At 36.2% G+C, this 13,420-nt stretch overlaps 1 protein-coding gene across 5 annotated transcripts in view; it reads left to right on the top strand.

The window, feature by feature from the left end:
* Positions 1-236: 236 nt before the first annotated feature.
* Positions 237-13,420, top strand: part of BTG4 (BTG anti-proliferation factor 4) — a 117,154-nt gene continuing 103,970 nt past the window's right edge. For 2 of the 5 annotated variants that reach the window (XM_074216644.1, XM_074216641.1), the window contains exons 1-3: positions 881-967; positions 11,892-12,097; positions 12,560-12,697. In XM_074216644.1, coding sequence (XP_074072745.1) covers positions 11,925-12,097; positions 12,560-12,697 — 311 coding nt within the window. In that variant the 5' untranslated portion in view covers positions 881-967; positions 11,892-11,924. Of the gene's footprint in view, positions 327-373; positions 968-11,891; positions 12,098-12,559; positions 12,698-13,420 lie in introns of those variants that run through there. The other 3 variants (XM_074216643.1, XM_074216645.1, XM_074216642.1) reach the window with 3 other exon arrangements.

The raw sequence follows: 13,420 nt of genomic DNA, 5'->3' as shown, positions 1-13,420 counted from the left end.
TCCGCCCCCTCTCCTGCCCTTTTCCCCCCGGGGCTCCGCCTCCTCCCCGGGGTCCGCTCTGCCTCCTGCCCTCGGAGCGCCTCGGTCCGGCGCCCAGCCCGCCCGCGGCTCCCTCGGCGGCCGGCTCCGCTCGCGGCCCCGGCGTCGTCGTCCAACCGCCATTCGAACCTGGCGCGCTGGGGGCGGGGCCGGCACGCGCCGGCGGCGGGGCGGGGCGGGGCGGGGCCGCTCACACCCCTCCCCCACGGCGCTGCGGCGGCGGGAGCGGCCCGGCTCCCCTCGCTCCCGGGCTCCGGCAGCCCCGGCCCGGGCCCAGGCCCGTCCAGGTAGCTGAGGCCGGGGCGGCCCCGCGGCGCCTCCGCGTGCTCCTCGGGTTCCCCTGCGGGGACCGACCTGGCGACGGGGGACAGCTGGGCCCGTTCTCCCCAGGGGCCGTAGCTGGACCCCCACGTGGGCTGGCAGGGAGGGCCCGGGTGGGGGTGAGGGGCGCCCGGGCCGGGGCGCTGGGGTCGCGCCCAGCCGCCCACCCCTTGCCCCAGGGGCCGGAGATTGTGACCCGCTTCCCACTTATGAAGCAACAGAAGCGGAACTTGAAGCCAGGGTTCTTGGGTTCTCCCTCTGGGGCTCTGGGGCTGCCAGCTCCATTGACGGCTTCTGTTGTGGTTCCAGCGCGCCCGCGGGCCCAGGGCCGGAAAGCCGAGGCCAGCCGTCCGCCCGCTGTTACGGGTTAGTCACTCAGGACCCAGCCCTGGGCCGGGGCGCAGCAGGGCAGGGCCGACCCGGCCCCCTCCCGCGCTGCCAAGGTCACGCTCAGGTGCCCGCGGCGCACTCTGCCCCATGGGGTTCCCCTGGCACAGCTGGAATCCCGAGTCTGGAAGGACGGGGAGCCCGCCGGGGGAGAAGAGCCGACTGCAGCCGCAGCAGCAGCTAGGGTTGGCCTGGCCTAGAGTCAGTGCTCCCGGACAGGGTGAGAAGCCGCAGGCTACGGTGGCTACAGCGCCCGACTTCACCCAGTTTCAGATCTTCTCAGAAACCTAGACATGAGTCATTTGACCTCTTTGGCCTTAGTTCCTCATCTGTAAAATGAGAGGAGTTGGCCTAAAACCCCTTCTCAGCTAGAAATCTATGAACCTGTGTTTGTGCATACATCCCCTTGTGTTCGCACAATGTATGAGCTTAATAAATGTTTACTGACTTGTATGTGGAGTTATAGGGTGAAGGGTTTTCTGTGTTAATAACAAACGCCCTTCCTTGGCGATTCTTGAGCCTAGAAAGGGAATGGAACATTACTGAAATTTTGCGGCCGTGGGAACTCTAGTGATGGCATTACCCCGGTCATCTTTTTCTTGCCGCCATTTGGTATATAGAGGCACATTTGTCCATTAATTTTCTTGAGGGGAAAAAAAGCCCAAAACTTTTATAACCATAGACTGCATCCTTAACTTTCAGGAAAATGTGAGTAGCTCAGAAGAAAACACACTATGATTACTATAGCTAGAAACAAATCCAAAGCATCATATTTGTATTAAGAGCCCATATTTTTGCCAAGCAAAATTTCATTGTGAAAATAAAATCTTGCATCTATAAATCTGTACCAAGTCAGTTTAACAGACTCTACTGAAAAATAAAAATGTGCTATGAAATAAGCTTAGAAAAAGGAATAGTGCATAGAAAATAGCTTCTAATTTAAATCAACTTAATCATTTAATAGGTGTTAAAAACCAACACTATGCTAAATACTATATTGAAATCAGTTAGCTACCTTTGTACAGATAAGTGCCAAGTAACTCCTCTGAAGAACCAATTTTCCTTTTTCTACTTTTTTATATATATTTAATTAAAAAAAAAACAACCTTTACCCAAGGGAAAAAAAATCTGCAGACTACTAGATCACTTAGCATTTAACTATTAGAAATGGTTATTTTAAGTTAGCTCTAATTTTTGAAAGCATTGCTTAATTAGAATGATAAGGTTAATAGATCTATCTAGGATATCTTACCAGCATTGGATACCTGCCAGGTACTAACTATCCTCAACTCTGTTTCAGGCAGATGTCATGATAATGCATATGTATTTATGCATTTTGCATGTAGATTTTTTCCCATAGTAATAAAAAAATCAACTAAAAGTCATCATAGTGCACAGACATATTAAAATGATTAAAAACTTGGATAATTTTTATATAGCACACATAAGTACTATAGACAAAATAACCACAAAAATGTATGTGACCTAGCACTTAGAAAAATTAATGCTTGCTCTAGGGTGACTGTTGATTTGGTCTTCAGTTACTACAGAAACTCTGAGGACTTGTTCCCTTTATAGTTCATGTCTAGGCTTGTCTGGAGACCAGGGAGACCTATAATTTAATCTAAGTAAGAATGCTTGTAGTGTTTTAGATGGCCAAACAGAATAATGCAATTTGTTTTAGACATCACCAGGAAAGCCTTTTTCTGAGAAACTTTATTCTTTTGGTTTGGGTTGTCTATATGGGTCAATTTGGAGGGGGGAGGCAGGTTCTGTTTGAAGATAAGGGAATGCAAGAAGACATAAAGCACATCTATTTTTAGTTTCAATAAATTGTTTTTAGCCCTGTTTTCCTATTCTGGGATCAGAGACCATGGTGATATGGGGATTTCTTAATAGATTTACAAAACTCTTGTCATCACTCAGCCAAAAGGAATAATAAATGGAAGTTGTTTCTTTTGTAGCTTTAGAGTCAGAAGGAAAGAATCAGACTGATTAGAAATTATTAAATGGTGCAATTTCTTTTTAGGTCTGCTGGTTTTAATTGTTGTTGTTTGTTTTTGCAAGGCAATGGGATTAAGTGCTTGCCCAGGGTCACTTAGCTAGGTAATTGTTAAGTGTCTCAGGTCAAATTTGAACTCAGGTCCTCCTGACCCCAGAGCCAGTACTCTATCCACTGCTCCACCTAGCTCCTGGTTTTTAAGAGGAAAAAAATTGGAATACATAGTTTCTCTTAAGGAACTTAAAATCTCCACCATTTTGTTTTTCATGTATATTTAATAAATGCCATATTATTCTTAGGTATGAATGATCATTAGAATTCATGATGCTGCATCTAGGAATTTCTTCTTGCTACAAGCAAATTGAAGTCAATGTTAGTGCCTTTTAAGAGCTAAAAATCAATGAATCTACCTGATTATGAAAAAGCTATTTTCTATGTAACTAAAATGGAGTGCCAGCAAGTTTTATAACTATATACTTTTAGCTTCCATTTCATTTTAATCTTATTAGTTGAAGTGCCCCAGATTCTTAAATTGATCTTATTTAAAATATTCTCTAGTTAATCAATCCTGCTGCTTTTAATCCCAAACCATTGAATGAATTTATCTTTTAAATAATTCAAAGATAAACTAACCAAATAGGAAAAATAAAGTATTTAAAGTTGAAAACAACTTAGTTATAGATCTCATAGCAAAAAAAGTAGCTTCTGCAGACTCATGATGAAAAGAAGTATGATACAATTCTTGCCCTGAAGGAGTTTATTATGTAGTTAGGGAGATAGACTATACACATAAAAATCAAATAAGACTATAAGGTAGTAGATGGTGAGTCCCAAGTGAGTAGTTTAGACAAATTGTTGCATGTTTTTTAATGTTATCAGTTTCTGCCTCATAGTTCTCTTTTCCACCCCATCATCCTTTGTGTCTTCAATGTACACTTTGACATACAATTTTAATATTCTGAGATCAAATTTTCTCGATTTACTTTTATGACCTTTATATCTACTCTAGCCAGTCAGATGCATGGGCACACCTTGGACCTTGTTATAACTTATAACTGCTGTTCAATGTTTAAAATCTCCAACTTAGACATTTTCCTCTCTGATTCCATCATTGCTGCTCTTTTCTTTTCATCCTTATTTTCATCTTCATTCTTTTGGGTTCATTTGCCTCCCTGAGTACCCTAGACCACATTATAAAGCATTTCAATGAATACTGTCATTAGTACTCTAGAATTCCTTGTCCTTTTGTCCTTCTGTCACACCTGAATTGCCATTTCCTAAGCCTGGTCAAATTATTTCGACCTCTTCTTTGGTTCCCCAAGAGTCAAATGTTGATGAAGAAGAATCATGAAACCTGACTAATAGGCTCCACTAATTTAATTTTATGCTAACATAAACTGGACCCTCTCTGCTGCTCAGCAATCCTTTTGGTTTAGTTGGCTTCCTATCCCATTCCCCTGATTCTGGTTGACTCCTTCCTCCATTATCTACAGCAGATGTTCCATTTTTTTTTTCAATCAATATTCCCGTTCTTAGCTCTTTCATTTTTTTGTGGATAGCTTTAATTTCTACTTTAATAAGGTTATAAGCTAATGCAGTGGATAGAGCATAGGCTTTGGAGTCAGGAGGGCCTGAGTTCAAATCCACCCTCAGACACTTATTACATACTTAGTTGAGTGACCTTGGACAAGTCCTTAACCCCATTGTCTTGCAGAAAACAAACCAAAAAAGATTATAATCTCCTGATCTGATACATTTTGTTTAACCCCTCATCTTAAAAAAAAATAGCACAAAACTAAAAACTTCAACCCAGCCAGAGTAGGTCCATTAATTTACTTTAATCAAATTTAAATATGTATTCATATATATAAATATTTGTATTTCATGGATACACATATACACACATATGTATTTGTATTTTTAATTTCCATTTACAAATAGAAGCATTCAGGATATGATCAAGTCTACAAAAAAATATAAGAAGAGAAACAAGAATGAAAGATGAAACTAGAACCCTTAATCCTTGACCACCTTTTCTGGATATATAATATGGATTTTTGTTGCCATTATTGTCTTTATATATAGTTGTAGTCAACATATATATTATTTTGTTCTTGCTTTATTCCAGATGATTTCATATTTCTAATATTTTTTCTTGTGGACTTATAGGATAATTTGACAATAGATTTAGAGCTAAAAAGGATTTCAGAGGTCACCTAGTCTTACCTCCTAATTTACAGATGAGGAAACTGAGGCCCAAGAAGTAAATCAGTTCCATTTCATTCATATGCCATAATTTGTTCAGTCATTCTCTGATCAATGGATATATAGTTGTTTTAAATTTTTTGATATTATAAGTAATGCTATTAGGAATATTTTTATCTGGTAGGGTTTTTCCTGTCAACATCTTTGGGGTATGGAACAAATAGAGGAATCATTGGGTCAAATGGTATGACTATTAAAAGCTATATAATTCCATACTAATTTTTCTCCCAAATTGTATAAATTTACAACTCTACCAAAAGTATATAGCATTCTAATTTTACTATAGCCATACCCCTTTTGCTCTTGCCAATTTGATGACAATTTGCTTTGGGTAAATTACCTTTGCCAAATTGATGGTTGTTATCTAGAATCTCAAGAATTAAAAAAGAATTTTAGTTTATCAGAGATTTTGAATTTATATGTGATTGTTGATGTTTTGTTTTTATTCCTTTGAGAGCTTCTTATTTATATCTTTTGATTGCCATATTTCTTTTTAAAAAATAGCCCGCATTCCTGACCCCTTACTACTTAATCATAACTCTAATTTCTCATCTGCTAATGGTCTAGCAGACCTAGCTAGTAGTCTCATCTGCTTCCATCTCTGTTCTAAAATTGCTATGCAAGAGCACTATCTACTTCCTGGAAACAAATTCAAACTTCTTTTTTCAAGTCCTTATCCTTTTAAGCTGTCTCTGAGATTTGACACTAAATTGCCTGTTCCTTGAAATTTTTATCTCCTTTGTCTTCTCTGAGACTAAATTATCTAGCATTTAGCATTCTCTCTATTGTTTCCTATTTGTTCTCCAATCCATAAATGTAGACATTCACCAAGGTTTTATCTGTAGTCCTTAATCTTTTTTCTACCCAGAGTCTGGATAATTGTAGCTAATACCATTACTTAAACTATCACTTTTATATGAATTATTCCAAAATCTTTACTTATAGTTTTGATTCCTTTCTTGAGTGTGTCTTCAGACCCAGTTGACATTTTAGCTATCTTCCCTGGATCTCTTAAGTATTGCATTTCCAATACTCATTGTTTTTCCTGCCAGATTTGCTTTTCTGTCTTTCCTAATTCCATAAATGACTACCATCTTTCCAGTGACAACTGAACCTTGGAGTCTTTTCCTTCTCCTTTTCTCTCTCTTCCCTATCATATCATATCCACATTGATGAAAATCTTAATCTTTTGAAATACTGAACTAAAATATTTAGGATAGCATATTTTATATTTTAAAAAGGATTTCTGGAGATCATAGAACTATAGAATCATAATGTTGGAAATGATTTTGAAGTCATAGAGAAGTTCATAGACATAGAGTTGGAAAGAATCTTAAAAGTTATCTAATTCAGCCTAATTCATTTTTTTTTTTTTTTAGAGAGGAAACCAAGTGTCGGAATAGGAAAACTAACTAGAGGATAACTAAGAGTTGCAGAAGAGATGTCTCTTATCCAAATACTCACAATGATCTGAGATGACTAATTCATTTCCAAAGTATAAAATACAGTTAAAGATTCAAACAAAAATTTCTTACTATCCTGAAAGTTCATAAGTAGAATAGGGAAAATTTTATGACCAATTCTTCTATACTTTGTTTGACTCAGCCTTTATGACCCTGGTATTTATACCCCTCACTATCATAGTCATCCTCATCTGGATAAACTTCAGTTTGTCAATGTTTCTTTTAAAATGTGGTGACTTGGACAGCTAGGTGGCCCAGTGCATAGAGCACCGGTCTTGGAGTCAGGAGGAACTTAGTTCAAATCTGGCCTCAGACACTTAATAATTGCCTAGCTGTGTGACCTTGGGCAAGTCACTTATCCCCATTGCCTTAAATAAATACATAACTAAAATGTGGTGACTAAAAGTAAATACAATTCTCCAGATATAGTACTTATATGACTACTGTCTATTCCTTTAATTGAACAAATGGATCTTCTCTAATAGTGGTAATTCCAGGCTCTATTCGTGGGCAGGTAGGAGAAATCTTTCTGGGGAGGGGAATCTTTCACTGATGTACTTTAAATCACACTAGATAAGGGACATGTCTATTTAACATCTTTGAAAGCCTAGCCCCAAATGAAGAATTTTAACTTTCAAAACAGAACATATATTTACTATTTATTTGTAGGATGTACTTTAATATTTTTAATTCTGTATAAAGAACCAAACAAAATAAAGTATTGCAGGGAGCTTTTTTTCTGTTTGGTTGTTTCTTAATGGAATCTAGGCACATTATTATTCTGCTGTTCTATTTCATAAGTTCCAAGACCTGCCTGGGCCTGTTGCAGAAAGTAATACCAAGGGAAAGTTCAAAGTCTCATTAGCTGATGTGTTTCACCCAAAACTCTACAGTAAAATATTTCAAATGGGAAGTTGAAAGTGATAACAGAACTATTGGGACATACCCTATTAATCTTGTAAATGCTTGCACTATCCATTCGAAAATGAAAGGCTTCTTTCTACCCGCTCTTATTTTTTTGAATTGATATTTTATTTTTCCATTTACATGTTATTAAAATTTTTCAATGTTCATCCACTTGCATATTTATAAGTTACACATTTTTCTACCACTCTCCCTTACCAACTTCTTCCCTCAGTGGCAAACAATCTGGTAAAAGTTGTAAATGTTCGTTTGTGTTTAACATGTTTACATATCAATTATTTTGTATGAGGAATTATGAATAAGGGTAAAGAAGGAATACCATGGGATAGGAAGGAAAAACATAAGAGAAGTTTTAAAAAAGCGAACAGAGCATCCATTCAGATCCTGTGGGTTGGTTTTTTTTTTTTAATTTAGTTTTGTTTTCCTCTGGTTGTGGATGGTGTTGTCCAAAACAGTCTCGCAAGATTGTTCTAGATCTCTGAACTGCCAAGAGGAGCTGCATCCATCATAGTTGATCAACTCACAATGTTGTTAATGTGTACAATGTTCTCCTGCCTATCTGCTCTTATACATGTGGGTGTTCTCTAAAATCATATACATCACAGTGGATTGTAGCAATCAAGCCCACTTTTCCTGTTCCATTATAGAGCCAGTTAATGATCCATTTGCAATTCAGTTAATGCTCCATTTGCAGTATCTGTCCGATATATTTGTCCTAATGGATGAACTTTAAAAATCCATATAACTGCATGGTATAGTCTAGGCAACAGATAGTATTGTTACAGTTAGGTTTGTTTTTAACCATCAAACAGATAGTTGCCTCTCTATACTCTTTCTTTGTTTTATTTTTGTTTTTCTTGTAAAGCAATGGGGTTAAGTGACTTGCCCAAGGTCACACAGCTAGGTAATTATTAAGTGTCTGAGTTGAGGTTTGAACTTAGGTCCTCCTGATTCCATGGTCAGTGTTCTATTTGCCATCTAGTTGCTCCTACTTTTCATACTCTTAAGACAAGAATTTTTGCAAGAGAGACATTTTATTCAAGGAAATCATTAGGAGATATGAAATTTTTATAATAATTTTTATAATAGTCTTCATTAAAGTAAATGAATGGCTAAATGATCCAAAGAGTGAAATAAATTTATATGTCCACCTGTGTAATCAGGAGAGAAATTCATTCAAACATTAAATTGCTCACTATGTAACCAGAATATATGCAAATAGAACAAAAATAAAAATATTTTCTTTGGTGAAGGATTCTAATAATAAAAGGTACAATGTTACCATTAACATTATTGATACTGATAGCTTGCTAATGCTATTTCATACTCTTTTTTGCTCATTACTGTTCTAGGAATTAATGCATCTTAAAAAATCATAAAAGGACTCACTAAGTATACCTACCTATTTGAGATATTTGATAAACCTGTATCTATCTGTATTTTGTTTGTTGGATTCTTTGTTATAAAACTTTTAAAGTGTTTCTAAGGGTATGCACCATCCATTTTAAAAATGAGATACCTATGTTGCTTATAGTGTAGAAAAATTTTTAACATAAGCAAATTATCTTTTAGACCTATATAAAATTTAATTTCCTCACTTTTAAGGTAGGGTAAAAGAACCTTTGTTGGAGACAAGTAATTTTCTCTACTATAGTGTTAGGAAGGACAAAAAGTTATTTGTATTAGCTAGACAGTGGAAGCCATTAATTTTAAATTTCTAAAGTAAATGACTTTTAACCTTTTAATTATAGATATTTTTCTGTATCATCGATTAATTATACTATTTTGGCTTTATATCCTGAGTTTCTTTTGAAGAGTTTAAAGAATTTCTTATGTGAAGATATGAGATTGAAGCAGGGGCATGCTGGTAAATGTCTAACAACTGACTTTCCCTCATGACACATTTTTAAGTTTAATCTTCATTATTAACATTAAAAAAATTTTAAAGCCGATAATAAAACTAATTCAAATTTTGATTTATAGTGTATGTCTATTTCTGAAGTATAAATAATCATACTGAAAATTTAAAATCCGTTCTCAAAGAGCTATTTCAGAAAGGTAGAGTTCAGCATATCCCTGGAAAGAGAAAAATGAAGTCATGGCAATTAAGGCAAATATTTGCCCAACATTATAAGCAACAGGAGAGCAAAGGCTAGATAGACCTTTACTCCTAATTTTATGTTTTAAAAAAGCAATTTGATTACATAAAATATTTTGAAATTTTTTTTGTGTCTATGAAAAAACATCTTAAGTAAACAATTTTTCCCTCAATAAAGGTTTTCAAAGATCCAAATTAAATTTTGAATTAATTTTAAACACTTAATTGTAGATTGTGGAATTCTGGGACAATACTATAATTTTATTTTTTATCAAACCACTTCAACTCATATAAAGTGTCTCTTAATTTTTCTAGTCCTAAGATTGGACTCAAGTTGTAAGTCTATTGAAATATTAGATTCTAAATGCATCACTAGAGCCTTTAATTATATTTTTTAAAAGAGTATCTGAATTAAAAGATCTGATTAATGGTGAGGGAAGTCCCTAGATATTCTGATGAACTGTTCTCTTATGAACAACTGTTACCATTCAGTTCTGATTCTTCATGATCAGTAGACCATATCAGCCAATATTTTGTGTCTAGATACTAGACAAAGATACTAGAGTGATTTGCTGTTTCCTTCTCCAGTGGATTAAGGCAAACAGAGATAAAGTGTCTTGCCAAGGGTCATATATCTAGTGTTTGAGGTAAAATTTGAACTCGGGTCTCCCAGACTGTCAGGGGACTAGCACTCTATCCCCTGAAACACCACCTGCCACCCTTAAGAAAATTTTTTTCTTTTTAAGATTTTTGCAAGGCAATGGGGGTTAAGTGGCTTGCCCAAGGCCACACAGCTAGGTAATTATTAAGTGTGTGAGACCGGATTTGAACTTAGGTACTCCTGACTCCAAGGCTGGTGCTTTATCCACTAAGCCACCTAGCTGCCCCCCAAATTTTTTTTAGGTTTTTTCCAAGGCAAATGGGGTTAAGTGGCTTGCCCAAGGACACACAGCTAGGTAATTATTAAGTGTCTGAGACTGGATTTGAACCCTAGGTACTCCTGACTCCAGGGCCAGTGCTTTATCCACTGCGCCACCTAGCCACCCCAAGAAAATTTTTTTTAAAAAGTTATCTTAGTATGTAATTCTGCTATATTACAAACTATATGTTTCTTCCTTAAGGATATGATTTCTCTCTCATCACATTGAACTTGGATCAATGCATAACATGGGAATGATGTAAAGACTAACAAACTGCCTTCTGTGGAGGTTGGGGGGAGGGAAGCAAGATTGGGGGAAAAATTGTAAAACTCAAAACCTTTCTAAAATTAAAAAAGAAAATAAACAGTTTATAATTCTACCTCATTTTAATGAATATTCTATATGTAAATATTTTAGAAAAATCAAAAGTCAAAATATTCTACTTACAAAAATTTGCCTTGAAAAGAAAAAACTAATGAGTTACTTAAAACCTTAATACTTCAATGAATACATGATTTTCTAAGTGCAGTTACTCTTTCCAATGGATAGATCATATCTCATCTTTACCTTCTTATCTATATCTTGTCCATAAAGGATCTTTATCCAATGCTTTGGAGATAGTTTTCTGGTTCTTATAACACTAAAACAATGCCAGTGCACCATTAATTACGATATTTAATTTTTTAAAGATTAAATTATTAAAATGCCAAAAATTTAAGATGTGGATATATAAAATTTGATCCACAATTTATGCAACAAAAAGGAATTCCATAAGGTGGCATATGATGTGAATTTTGTTTGTGATTTTTTATATTTGGATTTAGTGTAAAGATCCTTCATATAATACCAAGATAATTATGCTCTATATAATCTAACAGTGTTCTAGAAGCAGTCTTTTCAGTTAGCCTGATGAATAGCACCTGTTCATTGTATTAAACACCCAACAGCCTTTGGGATTTTGGGGTTTTATAAACCTCATTCTGAGAGTAAGTGGATTGGGTGTGGGGAAGAGGTTGAAATTATAAACTCAAGTGTGCTAACTCCTTATAAATCCTTCCCTGCTTCATACTGAGGGATAAAGTGTTTTTTTTTTTTGGGAGGGGGCAAGTATATTTTAACTAGTTTAACTAGATTATCTGGTGTTATTCTTGGAGATCTGAAGAAATTTTTCCTCCCATAACTTAAAAGAAATGACACTTACATCGCATCAAAATTGTATCTATAATTATGTGATTATAATGTTTCCTATCTTTTTCTTGTGTATAACAAAGTTTAAACTGATGCTACTGTGTTAGAATATATTTTCCTCACAATTTGTAGTGGTAAGGTACTTTTTGGTCAAGTATTTAACTCTTTAAGGAGTTTAACTCTAAATATCAATTTTCTTTTAGCTTAAAACTTAGACAAGAGTTTGGTAAGTAGATATTGATGTTCAACCCTTGCAGCTCTAATTTTTTATTGTCCCTTCTCAGTGATTTGAAGATTTAGATCTCCCCTTTTTAAAAATGAAAGATGAAATTGCCACAACAATTTTCTTCATCACAAGATTGGTGAAAAAATCTGATAAGCTGAATAAGCAACAAATAGAAGAATTTGCAGCCAAGCTGATGGCAATACTATTTGAAACATATAGGATGCACTGGTACCCAGATATTCCTTCTAAAGGGCAAGCTTTCAGGTGAGGCCTATTATGCTGTATGGTAAAGGAAAATAGCAAATAGCTACTCTAGTAAAGTACTCAGATTGAATTCCCCATCTTTCCTCTCTCCCTCTACAATGGGGATACTGGGGCAAGGGAGGAATGTACAGTTTAACAATTAGTTCTTACTAGTCACTCTGAAGTGACTCCAAAATACCCCTGTGCTCAATAGAAAACAAATTGGAGGGAAAATTTGTGGTTGCTGTGTACTTTCAGCAAAACACTTAGAATTTGTTAAAATTTAGGTTCTGGGTCTCATAAAGGTTACTCCATCTTTTTGTTACCTGCAAAAATAAAGGCTTTCTAACAGAGCCTTCCTTTCACAGGTTTCTCCTTTCCTCTAGTCATAAAAAAGAAGGAAAACATAATATGTTTATGATCCAGATATCTTTGCAAAAAGATTAATAATTATGCCTTATTTTTGCCTCTTGTCAATATTAGATGTATCAGGATAAACAAACAACAGAAAAAAGATCCCCTTCTGGAGCGGGCATGTACTGAAAGTAATGTGAATTTTTTTCACCTGGGACTTCCAAAGGAGATGACCATATGGGTAGATCCCTTTGAAGTATGCTGCAGGTGAGTGTTCTACCCAGAAATGAGTAATGTGTATCTTGTAATTTCTAGTCATCTTTAGAATTAAACTTCATGGGCGCGGCTAGGTGGCACAGTAGATAGAGCACCATCTCTGGAGTCAGGAGTACTTGAGTTCAAATCTGGCCTCAGACATTTAATAATTACCTAGCTCTGTGGCCTTGGGAAAGCCACTTAACCCCATTTGCCTTGAAAAAAAAACCCCTAAAAAAAAAAAAGAAGCTTTATGGAAGCTTCCAGGAAGATCAAGACTCTTTCCTCTAATCAAAGGTATAACCATCAAGATATCAAAACCATTATGTCTTTACAAGATGTCTCAGTAGACTTCTATTTCATTTTTAATGCTGGATTTTTTTTTTACTAGAAAACTTGTTTTGATTATTTTCCTTTAGTATTTAGTATACTTTCAAATTGAGAAGAATATGCGGTAGAACATCTTGTTTGAAGTGTCACCTTTGAAATTTTAGATTAAACCCCTTTGAATCAGCATCTTTACTTTTAACAGACTTTCATTAGTTTGGGGAATAAAAGAAAGGTCAAGGGTATCATCAAACTTAGCTTTTGATTATGTTTTACTTCCTGATATGATCTTCAAGTAAATACTGAAGGCATTATCATAAGGGCATTCTATACTAAAGAACCAATTTGGTTTACTAACTGAATCAGAAGAAAATGTACTTTCTTTACCACCAATTAATGGTTGGGGGT

This window comes from Macrotis lagotis, chromosome 1 (genome assembly GCF_037893015.1).
Source record: "Macrotis lagotis isolate mMagLag1 chromosome 1, bilby.v1.9.chrom.fasta, whole genome shotgun sequence".
NCBI lineage: Eukaryota > Metazoa > Chordata > Mammalia > Peramelemorphia > Peramelidae > Macrotis > Macrotis lagotis.
This window is presented reverse-complemented; position numbering and strand designations above follow the sequence as displayed.